Below are 14,222 nucleotides of genomic sequence, written 5' to 3'. Positions count from 1 at the left end.
AGAAAAATGTTATGTTAATGTTAATGTTAAAAAAGCCATAACAGCTGTTATCAGGGGCGTAAGGAACTAGTTGTTCATTTTCGTGAGTCATTCAATTGAACTTATTCCAAAAGATATAATACAACACTATAATATTTGCGTGTGACTATTAAGAATAAAAATTACTTTTTTAAGTTATAAGTTTAAGCACAAAATATGGCTGGAACCGCAAATGCTGCCGCTAAGACCGAGATGATTGATCTCACCAAGCTCAGTCCGGACCAATTGATGCAAATCAAGCAAGAGTTCGAGCAGGTGAGTGCCAGTCGCGTGTGGGTGTTGCTGCTCATCATGCTGCCGGGGGAGCGCGGGGTGCCGTAGCGCAGTTGCACGCTAATATGGCACATGCTAACAATTTGATTTTGTATGCGGCACGTTTAGGAAATGACCAACATACAGGACTCGCTGTCCACTTTACACGGCTGCAAAGCGAAATACGCTGGATCGAAAGATGCCCTAGAAGCATTCCAGCCAGATTGGGAGAACCGTCAAATACTTGTGCCGTTGACCAGCAGTATGTATGTGCCGGGTCGCATAAAGGATTTGAATAATTTCATCATAGACATCGGTACCGGCTACTACATCGAAAAGGTAACACGAACTGCTTTTAATCATATTGCTGCGCTCACTTCAATTCTTTGGTTTAACAGGATCTGGAGGGCTCCAAGGACTATTTTAAGCGACGCGTCGAGTATGTGCAGGAACAGATCGAAAAAATCGAAAAGATCCACTTGCAAAAGACGCGTTTCCTGAACTCTGTGATGGGTGTGCTGGAGATGAAGCAAGCGGCTGCCGCAAAAATGATCCAGCAACAACAGCAGCAGCCGCAAGGCAAGCAGAGCGCCTAGTCGACTGGTCGCAGAACAAATATGATGATTAAATTATTGAACTTATAAAGAATTTGTGCATTTAATTGACATATGTAGTTTATTAAATTGTTCAACTACTTTTTGGCTTCTGCCAATGCCACACTCAGCACCTGCAACTTTTGCTCATACGCAGCCTTCAGGTCCTGCCAAGTAAAGTTGGAAATGTTTGTTATTGACCTATTTTTCATCATATTTCAAAGCTGTTCTCACCTTGAATATTTTTGACTGTGTGTCATATTCTGCACGCAGCTTGTCGTAGACGGACTTTGATATAGCCAGTTTCTTCTCGGTGAGCGCACACTTGTCCTGCTCGGCCTTGATCCACAGTTGACTCTTCTCCAGGCGCGCTTGGGTGTGCTCGCACTCTGTGGTTTTTAGCTGCAGCATATCTTTGGTCACCTGCAGCACATCCTTAATGGAGTCCACCTGATTCTTAAGCACGGCAATCTGTTGTTCCTGTTGCTTGTTGACTTTTGTCTTTTCAAAGAGCAAAGTTTTGGCCTTAAGCAGCAGTTCCTCCTGCTCCTGGCGTGATTTGGGCGCATCTGTGCCTCCCAGCATCACCGACTGCTTCAGAGACTGCTCCAAATTGGCCACTCGCTTCTGTAATCGCTCATTCTCGCATCGCACCTCCTGTTCAAATGGGTTGTAAGCCAATTTAACTACTCGGCAAATGGCTCATCCAAAACTAACCTCAAAATCTTTGCGCAGCGCACCAATTCGTTTGCGGGACTCCTCGAGCAACGCTTGCTTTTCGCTCTCCAATGTGAATACCATGTCGAGCAGCTCGTTTTGGGGTTGCGCCGCTGGCTGATCCTCTTGTTCAGCCTGTCCACAGGCAGTTGCTTCATTGTTATTCACATCGCCGTCAACCGCGTTTTCCGAAATGTTTGCAGACATATTTTTTACAATTTTTCTAAATAATTATAAAATATTCACACGGTTTACGCTTCTTTGTCCGATTTCTCTGGCATGTTTTTTTCTTTTTGTATTTATAGACAAAATAGATGCATGTTCTATATATAGCCTCATTTTTGGACTCGGGCTCTCTTTGCTGCGCTCTCTCACATAATTCTCTACAGTCTACGCTAAATAATAAACATTTAGCTTCCGATTTAGTTTTGCATACGCCGCAGCATATTCTGAAGTTTCATTTATTATGTATGTTACGTGAATGAGGCGGGCCTATAAATGATGTGCGGGGTTAATACAAATCGCAGTTAGCAGAAAACAATTAAATTGTTATTACAATTAAATGGGAGCGAAAGTTTGCAGTGAGTTTAACATAAGATTAAGTGCCTAAACAAATTTTAGAAATGCCAAGAGCAAGGTTTGCGGGTCGCTTTAACCGTCGAGCTCGCCGGCAGCACAGGCATCGCCGTAGCTCTTGCCGCTCTTGTCCTCGGGATTCAGCTTAATCATATCGTCAATGCGCAAAATAGTGATTGCCGCCTCCGTAGCAAACTTCAGTGATTTGATCTTTGACATGGCCGGCTCCAGGACGCCAGCTTTCTTGTTGTCACGCACGACGCCCTCAATCAGATCCAGGCCGGTCCACTTAAGCTCGCCATGCTTGGAGTTTGTTTGGCTGGAGTTGTGGTAGGAGCGCAGCTTGGCCACTAAATCGGTGGCATCTTTGGCTGCATTTACAGATAAGGTTTTGGGAATGACCAACATCGATTTGGCGAACTCGGCAATAGCCAGCTGCTCGCGCGACGACAGCGACGTAGCAAAGTTCTCTAGGTAGATGGACAGCGCCGCCTCCACGCAGCCGCCACCAGCAACGACTTTTTTGCTTTCCAACACACGCTTCACTACGCACAGAGCATCGTGTACGGAACGCTCCATTTCATCACAGTAGAAGTCGTTGGGACCACGCAAAATTATAGATGCAGCAGCGCTGTAAAAGCACAAGAGAATTATACGAAATGGTCACTTTAGCCTTTCGGTTAAGCGACATCTTACCGAGCTTTGGTGCCCTTAATGAGAATGAGCTCATCATCGCAGATGCGCTCCTGTGCCACCTCAGCTGCCTCGCCCACCATCGAGGCATCGAAGCTCTCCTCCCCATCCATGTTTGTCAGCGAGGTAAGGAATGCAGCGCCAGTTGCCTTGGCAATGATTTTTAGGTCACTCTTCTTAACGCGACGCACAGCCATGGCGCCGGCCTCGACAAAGTACTTCATGCACAAATCGTCAACACCGCCACTGGACAGCACAACGTTAACGCCGGTGCCCAAAATCATGTTGATGCGCTCCTTGGTGATATCCAGCTCACGTGCGCGAATGGCTTCGAGTTTGTCGGGATCATTGATCAATACCTGTACGCCCATTTTCATCTTGGTCTTCTGCAGCGAGAAGTCCAGGCAGGCAATTTTTGCGTTCACTATTTTCTTAGGCATTTGCTGTGAGGCAAGGGTGCAGTTCAATGCATAGCCTGGGATCAGCACCGATTCGCGTGCCGACTTGCCGTGCGCCTTCAGCACATTTATGGCTTTGATCGAGTAGGCTGTCTGACCCTTGGGATCGGTGATCTTCACAGCTTGAGCGGCATCCACGACCATGGTCGAAAAGAAATCGGCATCCGCGCCAATGATCTTGGAGCTCATTGATGTCTTTGCAATATTGATTAGTGAGTCACGGCTCAGCTCGTCTACTGGTGCAGTCAGGTGCTCGGAAATGTATTTGCACGCCTCTTTGCAGGCAATACGGTAGCCAGAGATAATTGAAGTCGGATGAATTTTCTGCTTGACCAGCTCGTCGGCGTTCTTTAGCAACTCAGCGGCCAAAATGACGACGGATGTGGTGCCATCGCCAACCTCCTCATCCTGCAGCTGGGCCAACTCCACAAGCACCCTGATGTGGAATATAGAATAGTCACCAAAAATCACAAAATCAATTGTTCAACTTACTTTGCCGCTGGATGTTCCACCTCTAGCAGACGAAGAATGGTGGCTCCATCGTTGGTAATGGTCACATCACCAATATCATCCACCAACATTTTGTCCAAGCCGACGGGGCCCAGAGAGCTCTTGACAATGTTCGATATGGATAGCGCGGCCATAACTGCGAAAAAGAAAACCAGATGAAAATTCAAGCCGAGATGACAAGTGCTCTGGACGCTAGACGTCATAACCTCACTTTAATTACTAGACATTGTTTCATTTAAATCTCATTTACTTTGTTTTTCGCTTTTACAAACGCAAGTTTTAGAAAAAAGAGACATTTCGAGTGATTTGTTCGAGAAGATTCGTCACCACCATCTGGGGGTCTGATTGGCAACGTGCTTCTCCCCGGCAACTTGAAGTGCTGCAGCTGTTGCTGAAAGCAGGGAATTCTTACCATTCTGTGTGCGCACAGAAGCGCCGGACTGCCGTGTTCCAGCGATGGATAAGGGACTTGCCATTGTCGACATTTTTTGGCTGTGTTGTGCGACTTTTAATAAATATTTCAAACAACTTAAATACGCACTGCTATTACTTTCAGTGAAAAATCGCCGCACGCTAAACCGCCTGACTCAGAGTTAGTGATGTATATTTTTCTCTCTATCGATAACTAGTAATCGAATATTTGCTCTCAATATAATTAGTTTAAGAGATGTATAAGTTTATTTCTTGCAAGTTTCTCAAAGCAAAAAGCTAAAAAAAAAATAAAACATTAATTGATAAATTAAAATATTTATAAGATCTTGCTTTTATTATTTCACTTTTATTTAATTATTTAAATTGTCGATTGGCGGCAAACATGTATTTCTTCCTTATCGACTTTGAGAATGTAGGAGAGCTGGATAATGCCACTTATGTTGTTTGGTTAGTGATTGAACGCATGTAAAATAATCGATGACACGATGCGCAAAGAAGTGATTACTCGATAAAAAGTTAAGAAATCCGCGGCAAAATAACAAAAGCTATTTTTGTTTTTAATTTTTTAGGAAGCATTCATATTTTCCTTTATAGCGTTTAATAACATTTAAAATGAGTGCGACTCCGTCAAAAACACATTTGGCTGCGGCCAGTGCCTCCGAGTATAAAACGCCAAAGAAACAAAAAGAAACGACTCGGCGTCCAAAATCGGCCAGTCTTAAATCTATTGAAAATTTAACAAATTCGGATGAATCAAGTGCCGCTGAGATCGAGGAGCGACCACGCACACGTCGCTCAGCCCGCAATCCGAGTCCCACTAAGAAGTATCAAGACTATAGAGCCAAAGTCGAGGAGCAGCGCGTTGTTGTCAATTATGTTGAGTGCACGGATGAAGATGAGTCCCAGACCGAAGCTGAGCAAGACCATGCTACGGAGATAGGCATTGGTGCAGCAAAGCCGAGCACACGGGATCTACAGCTCATACAGTCCGACTACAACGTGGCGGGCGCCAGCTTGTTTGGCTTCAATACGCCCAAGAAAAGGGATGCCATGGCATTGGCTGCGCTCAATGCGACGCCCTGCACGCCAAAGACACCAAAGACTCCGCGGCTGGGTGTTAAGACCCCAGATACGAAACGCAAGAAGGCAGATCAACCAAAAACGCCAGCCCATGTCCGGACACGCGTCAAGCAACGTAATTGTCATTCAAGAAAAGCTTCAGTCAATATATTGAATACCATTCTTTCCACCCTCTTACAGAGATAGCCAAAATAGTGGCCGATTCTGATGAGGACTTCTCGGCGGACGACAGCGACTTTCGCCCGACCGACGGCAACTCATCATCAAGCAGTAGCAGCAGCAGCATTGACGGAGCCAGCTCAGACAACGACGCCGCAGATGATGAGTCAAAAACCCCGTGCAAGGCGCGTCGTGCCATTGTGGTGCCTGTGCTGCCCAAGACGCCGTCGGCAGCACGTCAGCGGCAGTCGGCGCGCGTAAAGAGATCCAACGAATTTGTGCCAGAAAGCGATGGCTACTTTCACTCACACGCCAGCAGCAAGATACTCACATCGGATCACACACTGGATCGTCTGAAGAATCCACGACTGGCCGCAGATCGTTTGTTTAGCCTGTTGGCCGATATGAAGACATCGGCCGAGCACGAGACAGCCATTAATGCTATTATGGAAGAGTATCGATCGTACTTCGCCAAGTGGATGTGCATCTTGAACGAGGGCTTTAATATTCTGCTCTATGGACTCGGCTCAAAACGGCAGCTGCTGCAATCGTTTCATCGTGAAATTCTCAGCCAGCAAACGGTCTTGGTCATCAACGGATTCTTTCCCAGTCTGACGCTCAAAGACGTGTTGGACAGCATCACCGGCGAGATTCTGGACGCTGGTCCGAGCTCTGCCAATGCACACGAGGCCGTAGACATGATTGAGGAGGAATTTGCACTGATACCCGAAACACATCTGTACCTGATTGTTCACAATTTGGACGGCGCCATGCTTCGTAATGTGAAATCTCAGTCCATCCTATCACGTCTGGCGCGCGTTCCAAACATTCATCTGCTGGCCTCCATAGACCACATCAATACGCCCTTGCGTAAGTAGCCATCAGTCAAATTGTCATGATTATTGTTGATGTCTTTTTCTTTGAAATTATTTTCACGATTTAGTTTGGGACCAGAACAAGCTGACCAATTATAACTTCTCCTGGTGGGATTGCACCACCATGCTGCCCTACACGGATGAAACGGCCTTCGAGAACTCGCTGTTGGTGCAGAACTCCGGCGAACTGGCGCTCTCTTCGCTGCGCAGCGTATTCTCCTCGCTGACAACAAACTCGCGTGGCATTTACATGCTGATTGTGAAGTTTCAGTTGAAGAACAAGGGCAATGCCAACTATCAGGGTATGCCCTTCAAGGACTTGTATTGGAGCTGTCGTGAAGCCTTTCTGGTTAGCTCGGATTTGGCACTGCGCGCCCAGCTGACCGAGTTCCTGGATCACAAATTGGTCAAGTCGAAGCGCAGTGTTGATGGCTCCGAGCAGCTGAACATTCCAATTGATGCGGCTCTTCTGCAACAGTTTCTCGATGAGCAGGAGAAAAAATAGCCGCTACGCTGTTTAGAACATATTAATTTATTATCTAATTTGTTAAATACAATTACAATTTGCGTTTGTTTTTTAAAAAGGTTTCCCGTGTTGCTCGTTTTTTCTTTCGCATTTCCCCAGTTTTCACTATAAAGTTCTCAATCTCCCTTTCTATTGTTTTCTACACATTTAGATTGGCATGCATAAAAATGTCTTCTATTAGCTTAAATATGTTTGCTTTTAATATTAACCATCTTCAGATTCCTGGCGGCATTCGCACAGCCCACTTAATTGCTTGCATTTGGTCAATTGGAATGAAACCCACAAACAATCGTTTTAAAAAGCATAAAAATAAAATATGCCTAATTAATTTATGCCTTAATTTGATTTTTGGTAGGCTCTTCACGAGCTGTGCAAACACCCCGTTTAGCTTATATTTCTTGTGCATTTTAATTATATTATACGAGAACGGAATCAAAAAATCTATTGCTCTATATATATTTACACTTGCGCAAATCAAGCAAAAACTCTCCTTCGATTTGCTTAATTCCATCTATTTTTCGATTGCAAAATTCTATGTGCATGAATACCTGAATCTCAAGTCGTACACAAATTAAGTTAAGTTTAAACAATTCGATCTTATACAAATTTGAATATTTATAGTTGGATTATCACTTTTACTTTATTCGTTACTCGGTTGTCTGTCTCTTTATCATTTATATTTTCAATTAAGATGCGGCAAATGAAAAATATGTAAAGAAGCCTTGACTAGACTCGAGCTCAGCCTCTCATCTGTCCCATTTGTTGGCTCTTTTTGCCACTTAAAGGTGGCCTCTTTTATAAGAAAGACTTAATTGCTGTTTTTTTTGCTTACTTTACACAGAGTGCTAAATTTTTCTTTTATTTCGACAATGTTTTGTTGTTGTGTTTCTTTTTAGTTTCTTTTTTTTTTGTACAAGAAATAAAGAAGTTGGCATTAAATACTTAAAAACAAAAAACATTCAAGTTTATTTTTAACGAAAAAGAGAAGAAATTTAATGAATACAATTTAAGCCTTTACTGTTCTATTGAAACGGGGTGTGTGTTACGGCGGGGGTTGTTGTGTGTGTGTAGAGGCGCGAGGGGGTGCAGATTTCGGTAAATACAAAAATAAAACCTTTAATGCTCTCTCTTGAATTCAATTAGCAGAGTTTACATATACACAATATATAAATCAACTTCATTATCATATCCGTATCATTATGCATTAGTCATACTCATCGAATATACATCACAATCAAAGTGTACGCTTTGTAATTATACGCGGTAATCATAATAATATAGTTAATAATAATAATAATAATTATAATAGTTACGCATTTTACTTTTTTATGTATATGTTTTTTTTTTATATTTGCCTTGCGTTTTACTTATGAGCTTTACGCTTATTGATTTGTTTTTTGTTTTTTTTTTTTTATTAGTTTTCAAATTGTTTTTGCTTGCGGTTTTTACTCTTGTTTTCTTTTTTGTTTAAGCATTTTTTTTCTTTTTTCAATTTCATCTTAAAATTAAGCATTAATCGTAATCATAAATCAACAAAATAAAAAAATTACATTTATCAAGTGTTTCAAAATTAAATTACTCGATATCGAAACAATAAACGGCTGCGGCTTAGGCCAATTGATGGTGTTGTTCTTGTTGTTGTTGTTATTATTGATAATATTATTAATAGTTGCCCTTGTTGTTGCTGTTGTTGTTGTTGTTGTTGTTGTGGTATCGCATATGAATTTGTTGATCAAGTCATCAATTTGCATGCAACTGTTAAAATGTATGTTACAATTGTTGTTGTTGTTAATATTATTGTTGCTGTTGTAGGTATTGTTGTTGTTGCATGTTGCTGCTGTTGTTGTTGTTGCTGTTGCATTTGAATTGGTTGCTGCTTCATTGTAGTTTCAGCTCATTTTCACGCGTTTCCTTGGTGGTCCAATTGGTGGGATTTGTTGTGTTGCGAGTGCACGAAATGCCTCCGCTATCAAATGTGAATGTGTTGTGATCATATTTTGCCAGCCCGTGGTTTCCATCACATCGGTGGCATGACTGTAAATAACCAAGATCTATTAGTTTATTTTAAACAGATCGAGTGGCCAGTGGGTACTCACGTATTAATGAAATCTATCGTTTGTGCTTTCAATTGATCCGCACTGTGGAGATCAGCTAATATTAACGTTTCGGCTGCTGTTTCAACAGAGAGATTGACGCACAGCGCCTCCTCGCACATCACTTTCAGCTTTTCGAGTGCGTACTGTAATTGGGAGAAGGAGAAATGAGTTACAATAAATTTCAAATACACAAGCAGCAGTTATTTTGTTTTTCTCTAAGTTTTTCATTAGAAATTCACCGTTTCACCGCCCGATAGATAAAATACAATTAGAAAACAAGTCTCAGATATACATTTTCCAAAGTCAGTTTGTCCGTCAGCTCAACGAATGGAAGTGGAGGACTTACTTTATCAGCAGCCGCTAAGAGATCATCAGCCATTTTTTCTAGGTTGGACGCCTTGCCCGTGTATATGAATCGGAGCATTTCTTTGAGAACCTCATGATCCACATCGGTTATGGCGACACGATTCAGCTTGCGTTCCTCCATCTCGTGCTCAAACATGGCCGCAAAGACATCACTGCGCGCTGAGAGAGCGCCGATGGAGAGAGTGAGAGAGAAAGAGGAAGAGAGAGATTAGCAATAGGTTCTATCAGGCTTGGTAGGATATAGTTGTCCTACCTGCCAGTATGGCCTTGTGCGCCTGGAACTCACGGCCGCCCACCGAGAGCGTCACATCGCTGAATTTCTCGTTATCGAAGAGATTGCCGAGATCTTCGGAGAGCTTGCACTCGGGCACTTTGAACTGCACTATGTTGGATTGTCCGGAGATGTTCACGCTGTCCGCCACGACGCTGACCTCGCAGAAGATGGTCAGCTTGTCCTCGGGCAGGAGGCCGTTGGCCTCGTCCAGAAGAAAGTCGCGGCGTATGAACTTCTTAAAGCCCCAATCTTTGCCCTGCACGAAACGGTAAGCTCTGTAAACGGAATAAAATATTATATTTGGGATAATCTTCGATTGTTTGGATTATTTTGGACTTACCGCTGGGATTCCATTGCTTTGGTTTCCTCACGTTTTGCATTTAGTATGGAAAATTTGAACTTGGCTCTGACTTCAGATTTGTTACACGAAACTAACAGTAAATATAATGATAAGTAATCCTTGCTCTCCTCATCCAGACCCTTGGGATTTACTCGTAAACACCTTTAAAACGGTAATCATTAGTATTTATTTAACAGGTATATATTTTGCTGTACTCACCATTTTAGTTTGTCATTAGCACCTGCTGAGAATGTGGACGATTTGAGTACTTCACCCATTTCTTCCCGACAAAAACTAAAGTTATTTATGGTCCACATATAACTAAATTTAACCACTTTGACCTGCAAGTTGAGAATTTGTATAAGAAATAGTGATTAGTAATGGCAAATAACCCGGCCTTGCCCGGTATTACAACAGCCCTTTTTACATTTATGGTATGGATTATCTGGCATTGGTAAATTACGTCTTCATAATTTTCTTATATTGATCTATTAATCAATCATCAGTCAATCAATTAGTTAGCTAGCCAATCATTAAGTCAGTCAATCAATAAATCAATCAGTCAGTCAGTAAGTCAGTCAATCAGTCAATCAGCCAGTCACCCATCAGTCAGGCAGATTAAACAGTTTTATAGTCGGCGATTGCAAATCTTTTCAACAGATTTCGCCTCTCTTTAACGATTCTCCAAATGGATTAGTTTTCAGTTTCAGTTCATCCTCGACGCACACCTGCGTAACGTAAGATTCAGATGGACAAACGGAAATGCATTTGGCTGGAAGTGCAAATACGCATATAACCACAAAATGGATTCAGTTTACATAAATGAAATTCGAGCAGATGCAGCGGCAAATCCATAGGAATGCTCAGGTCCCAGATTGTGTCTTGGGTGTGCATTGGAAATTTAATCCTTTGCAGGAGGAGGACAAGGGATTTAGCGGCGGGGCTTACCTGCGTGTAACACCAGTTCTCAGCAACTGGCGTATTAACTTCCGGCAGGGGCGGCGAGGGTACACGGCTGACCGCCATTGTGCTACTGGATGCGTGCAGGTTCGAGGTGACTCTAGCTGTTTGGCTTGCCTGACATTCGTTTACCGGCAATCTGCAAAGGTAAGAGGCGAGAGAGAAGTGTGGTTAGATCGAGTCGGAATGCGATGAAAATGTAATTTATTTATATATAATCATTTGTTTAAATGTAAATAGCTGGATGAACACCTTGGCTCATGCAGTAGATCCATGATGCTGCGCTCGAACTCAATCTTGACAAAGTTGCTGTTGGAACTCGAATGCCGGGCCAGGAGATTGAGCAGCTTTAAGAGCAGAGAGTTCTCCAGCTTGAACGCGCACGAACACAACCCAGATGCGCGGAAATATCAACAAAAAATTTATTTAAATTTGTTAACAATAAAGATAAAAAATAAAGACACTTTCAACAGTTTAAAACGAGACGGAGACGAGACAGACACGGAGACAGAGACACAGGCACACGGAAATCACAAAACGGAATGCGCCAAAATGTGCAGCGCGCATAATTGCGAGTAAGGCGCGCAAATATCGCAAATATAGCAAATGAGCGAAAGCTGAGCGTTAACCGTTATTGTCCGATATTTGAGTGAGAGATCATAAATGAGCACCGAGAGAGAGAGCGAGCGAGTGAGCTTTTGAGCACGGATTGTCTAGGCTGGCTATGGATTGTCTGAGTGAGAGAGAGAGAGAGAGAGAGGGAGTGTAAGAACTGAACGAAGGCACGACCGTCCTGCTGAAGCGGCAAATGAAAACTGAACACTGCACCGTTGTGTGGGCCTGTAAAATCTGAATCTGAAACGGCCAAGATGCGTCACAGGATGCGGAGACAAGGATAATTCAGGCAGCAGCAGAGCCTGCAGATGACAGCAAACAATAGCCGAAAATGTAGCCAAGAGTGGAAAATTGACAAACAATGGGCGAGACGACGACGGCGACGCGGCAGAGAGCGAGGATCTGCTACAGCAACAACAATGCGAGTTTCACGCTGCCGCAGATGCACAACAGAGCAGCAGCAACATTTTTATATACAATTAAGAATAGAAAAACTTGGAAACATTTATACAAGGCTGAAAAAACAACAACGCTGAGATTTTCTCGGAGTTTTCTTAGCCCAGTCGCATCTGCTGCTGCTGCTGCCGCGCGCAGTGGCCATCAAACGCTGAAAAGGACCTTCAATGCGCCTGTGTGTGACAGCGCTTGCGTGTGTTAAAAGGCTGACGCGAATTTTATCAAGGTGAACAAACCGTAAAACAGCATCGGAAACAGCCGCAGTCGCAGCAGCAGCAGCAGGCACAATTATAACGCAAAAACGAAGTCAGCGTGCGCAGCAGCGCAGTCGACATCGACGCCAACGTCAACGCCAACGCCGACGTCAATCATGCGGGGCTGGCGACCGCTGAGTCGTCGGGTTTAGTACCTTCAAGTAGCTTTATTCAATTTTAGTGAGTGTGCTTTAATGTTAATGACATTGATTTGGCATTGAGCGACACACACACACACACATGCTTACTGAAAGCTACACCTGCACAAGCACAAGCTGTCGTCTCTCTCTCGCTTGGCGCTCTCTTTTTTGTAGTTGCGAAGGGCCAGAGCGAAAACTTTTGTTTGTTATGACATTGGACACATTTACCTCAAACATGCTTTGGCGGCGCCACAAGGTAAAGCCCATGGCGCACAAGTATGCAGTTAAGGTTGAATGAGCCAGGGGGAGGGGGGGCTAAACTAAAGTGATTTTGGGCAGCCTCAGTGAACAGTTAAGCTCATGATGATTAATGAGTTACAGCAATCGTCGAGAACTCCCAACGCGAGGAATGACTCAGCACGCGAGCTGATTAGGCTGGACCCAAAAAGTTTGAGGGCTGGAAAGTTGAGCAGTAGTTATGACACTCCAAATGCAAAGTAAAATAGTAATTTTTGAAGCTGTTTAATGTATAAATAACAAATAGTAAAGATTTGCGTTATCGAGTGGACACTGTACAGGGTTCAGCCACTTTGTTTTAAGGACCAGCCTTTTCATGCCTTTAAGTGTGCAAACCGACAGCGCAGTCGCAGCCGCAGTCGCCATTGGCAGCTGAATCGAATGTATTTGGTCACGGACACGCTGCCTAGAAAGAACGGCACCTTGAGTGAGCGGAGAGAGGAGGGTAGACAGAGTGTAGCACCAGGTCAGCAAAGCAAAGAGAATTTATGACAAAGAGCGGCACGTGTTAAGATGCGCTAAGCTGTCGAGCAGAAGGAGGAGGAGGAGGAGGAAGAGGAGACAAAAGAGATAGGAAAAAATATGTTGGGGTCTGCAGCAGGCAGCTGCAAAAGAAAATCGCGCCAAATTGGGCAACAAAACACATACAACTTTTCACCAATTTTCCGCCAAAAGTTGTTTGTTATATAATTGAAGTCGACTCTCGTGATGCTTTTCACACACTTCCGGCAACTTTTCATTAGCATTTAAATGAAATTTGAAAGAAAAAAGGCCTCCCCGTTAAGACACGAATGTCGACAACAAAAGGCAAGCCAATAATAAAAATGGTGAAAATTTTCATTTTTACAACAAATTATCGCATGAGTTTTCACTCGCTTGTGGTTGTTGTTGTTGTTGTTGTTGCTGGCGTTTTCACCAACATAAAAAACAACAACAAGAGAAGCGGCAAAAATACTCCTTTCACTCCATGTCCAACAACAACAACAGAGCCGAGTGAAAAACGTTTTGAAGAAAAGGAAATGCTTTTCATTTTACATACACACACACACACACACACACACACACACACACATATGCAAACTTATATATAGGCGATGCAAAGATAAATTTAACAACAGAGCAGAAACAGACTGGCAATTTAATTTAAATAATGTGATCTTTCATGCCAATGAAAATGATTTCAAAAGAGAAACTACTCTTAGCGCCTGCTCATCTCTTCACTTCCGCTACTAAATGCAGCAACAACAACAAAAACAATAGCCACCCACCCATCGTTCATGCAATTTCTCTTCGTCTACGCCTTGCCTTTGCTCTTCGCCGTCGTCGTCATACATATACGCAAGTATGCATGTATGTATGTGTGTATTTTGGGGCGATGTCAACACTTGAACGCATATTAATTTTGTAAGCTCCCACGCTCAAGTTTCGTTTTATCGTTAGGGTTTGCTTCGCTACGTTTATTATATTTGTTGTTGTTTTTGTTATTGTTGCTGCTGCTGTTGTTTTATCTGCCT

At 43.2% G+C, this 14,222-nt stretch overlaps 5 protein-coding genes across 7 annotated transcripts in view; 2 read left to right on the top strand and 3 right to left on the bottom strand.

Moving 5' to 3' along the window:
* The first annotated feature begins 103 nt into the window (after positions 1 to 103).
* On the top strand, positions 104 to 1,014 carry Pfdn5 (prefoldin 5). The gene is made up of 3 exons (XM_002058352.4): positions 104 to 294; positions 421 to 630; positions 690 to 1,014. The coding sequence occupies exons 1-3, from the start codon at positions 196 to 198 to the stop codon at positions 885 to 887; spliced, it is 507 nt and encodes a 168-aa protein (XP_002058388.1). The 5' UTR covers positions 104 to 195; the 3' UTR covers positions 888 to 1,014.
* Positions 940 to 1,895, bottom strand: LOC6635188 (optineurin). Its single transcript, XM_002058351.4, has 3 exons — positions 1,602 to 1,895; positions 1,119 to 1,541; positions 940 to 1,051 (listed from the first exon to the last, which is right to left on the bottom strand). The coding sequence occupies exons 1-3, from the start codon at positions 1,806 to 1,808 to the stop codon at positions 983 to 985; spliced, it is 699 nt and encodes a 232-aa protein (XP_002058387.1). The 5' UTR covers positions 1,809 to 1,895; the 3' UTR covers positions 940 to 982.
* A 127-nt stretch (positions 1,896 to 2,022) lies between these two features.
* On the bottom strand, positions 2,023 to 4,434 carry CCT1 (chaperonin containing TCP1 subunit 1). The gene is made up of 4 exons (XM_002058350.4): positions 4,251 to 4,434; positions 3,821 to 3,974; positions 2,874 to 3,764; positions 2,023 to 2,808 (listed from the first exon to the last, which is right to left on the bottom strand). The coding sequence occupies exons 1-4, from the start codon at positions 4,321 to 4,323 to the stop codon at positions 2,253 to 2,255; spliced, it is 1,674 nt and encodes a 557-aa protein (XP_002058386.1). The 5' UTR covers positions 4,324 to 4,434; the 3' UTR covers positions 2,023 to 2,252.
* A 311-nt stretch (positions 4,435 to 4,745) lies between these two features.
* Positions 4,746 to 6,972, top strand: Orc2 (origin recognition complex subunit 2). Its single transcript, XM_002058349.4, has 3 exons — positions 4,746 to 5,465; positions 5,531 to 6,379; positions 6,453 to 6,972. The coding sequence occupies exons 1-3, from the start codon at positions 4,883 to 4,885 to the stop codon at positions 6,887 to 6,889; spliced, it is 1,869 nt and encodes a 622-aa protein (XP_002058385.1). The 5' UTR covers positions 4,746 to 4,882; the 3' UTR covers positions 6,890 to 6,972.
* Positions 6,973 to 7,849: 877 nt separating this feature from the next.
* The window catches only part of rdx (BTB/POZ and MATH domain-containing protein rdx), a 95,696-nt gene continuing 89,323 nt past the window's right edge, over positions 7,850 to 14,222 (bottom strand). For 2 of the 3 annotated variants that reach the window (XM_015169408.3, XM_032439228.2), the window contains 7 exons: positions 10,935 to 11,085; positions 10,206 to 10,327; positions 9,987 to 10,148; positions 9,626 to 9,921; positions 9,353 to 9,531; positions 9,007 to 9,149; positions 7,850 to 8,944 (listed from right to left, as the gene is read on the bottom strand). In XM_015169408.3, coding sequence (XP_015024894.1) covers positions 8,800 to 8,944; positions 9,007 to 9,149; positions 9,353 to 9,531; positions 9,626 to 9,921; positions 9,987 to 10,148; positions 10,206 to 10,327; positions 10,935 to 11,012 — 1,125 coding nt within the window. In that variant the 5' untranslated portion in view covers positions 11,013 to 11,085 and the 3' untranslated portion in view covers positions 7,850 to 8,799. Of the gene's footprint in view, positions 8,945 to 9,006; positions 9,150 to 9,352; positions 9,532 to 9,625; positions 9,922 to 9,986; positions 10,149 to 10,205; positions 10,328 to 10,934; positions 11,086 to 11,198; positions 11,725 to 14,222 lie in introns of those variants that run through there. The other variant, XM_015169407.3, reaches the window with a different exon arrangement.

This window comes from Drosophila virilis, chromosome 2, assembly GCF_030788295.1.
Source record: "Drosophila virilis strain 15010-1051.87 chromosome 2, Dvir_AGI_RSII-ME, whole genome shotgun sequence".
Taxonomy (NCBI): Eukaryota; Metazoa; Arthropoda; class Insecta; order Diptera; family Drosophilidae; genus Drosophila; species Drosophila virilis.
This window is presented reverse-complemented; position numbering and strand designations above follow the sequence as displayed.

Bases quoted from the DNA above. Each gene is read 5' to 3' on its own strand.
- LOC6635188 (XM_002058351.4), bottom strand. From the start codon at position 1,808: ATGTCTGCAAACATTTCGGAAAACGCGGTTGACGGCGATGTGAATAAC. The intron at 1,542-1,601 runs GTTAGTTTTGGA...CCATTTGAACAG, and splicing joins CGCTGCGCAAAGATTTTGAG to GAGGTGCGATGCGAGAATGA. The intron at 1,052-1,118 runs GTGAGAACAGCT...TTTACTTGGCAG, and splicing joins CACAGTCAAAAATATTCAAG to GACCTGAAGGCTGCGTATGA.
- Pfdn5 (XM_002058352.4), top strand. From the start codon at position 196: ATGGCTGGAACCGCAAATGCTGCCGCTAAGACCGAGATGATTGATCTC. The intron at 295-420 runs GTGAGTGCCAGT...CGGCACGTTTAG, and splicing joins TCAAGCAAGAGTTCGAGCAG to GAAATGACCAACATACAGGA. The intron at 631-689 runs GTAACACGAACT...TTGGTTTAACAG, and splicing joins CCGGCTACTACATCGAAAAG to GATCTGGAGGGCTCCAAGGA.
- CCT1 (XM_002058350.4), bottom strand. From the start codon at position 4,323: ATGTCGACAATGGCAAGTCCCTTATCCATCGCTGGAACACGGCAGTCC. The intron at 3,975-4,250 runs GTAAGAATTCCC...TCTTTTTCGCAG, and splicing joins TTCTGTGCGCACACAGAATG to TTATGGCCGCGCTATCCATA. The intron at 3,765-3,820 runs GTAAGTTGAACA...ATTCCACATCAG, and splicing joins GTGGAACATCCAGCGGCAAA to GGTGCTTGTGGAGTTGGCCC.
- Orc2 (XM_002058349.4), top strand. From the start codon at position 4,883: ATGAGTGCGACTCCGTCAAAAACACATTTGGCTGCGGCCAGTGCCTCC. The intron at 5,466-5,530 runs GTAATTGTCATT...ACCCTCTTACAG, and splicing joins CCGGACACGCGTCAAGCAAC to AGATAGCCAAAATAGTGGCC. The intron at 6,380-6,452 runs GTAAGTAGCCAT...TTCACGATTTAG, and splicing joins CCACATCAATACGCCCTTGC to TTTGGGACCAGAACAAGCTG.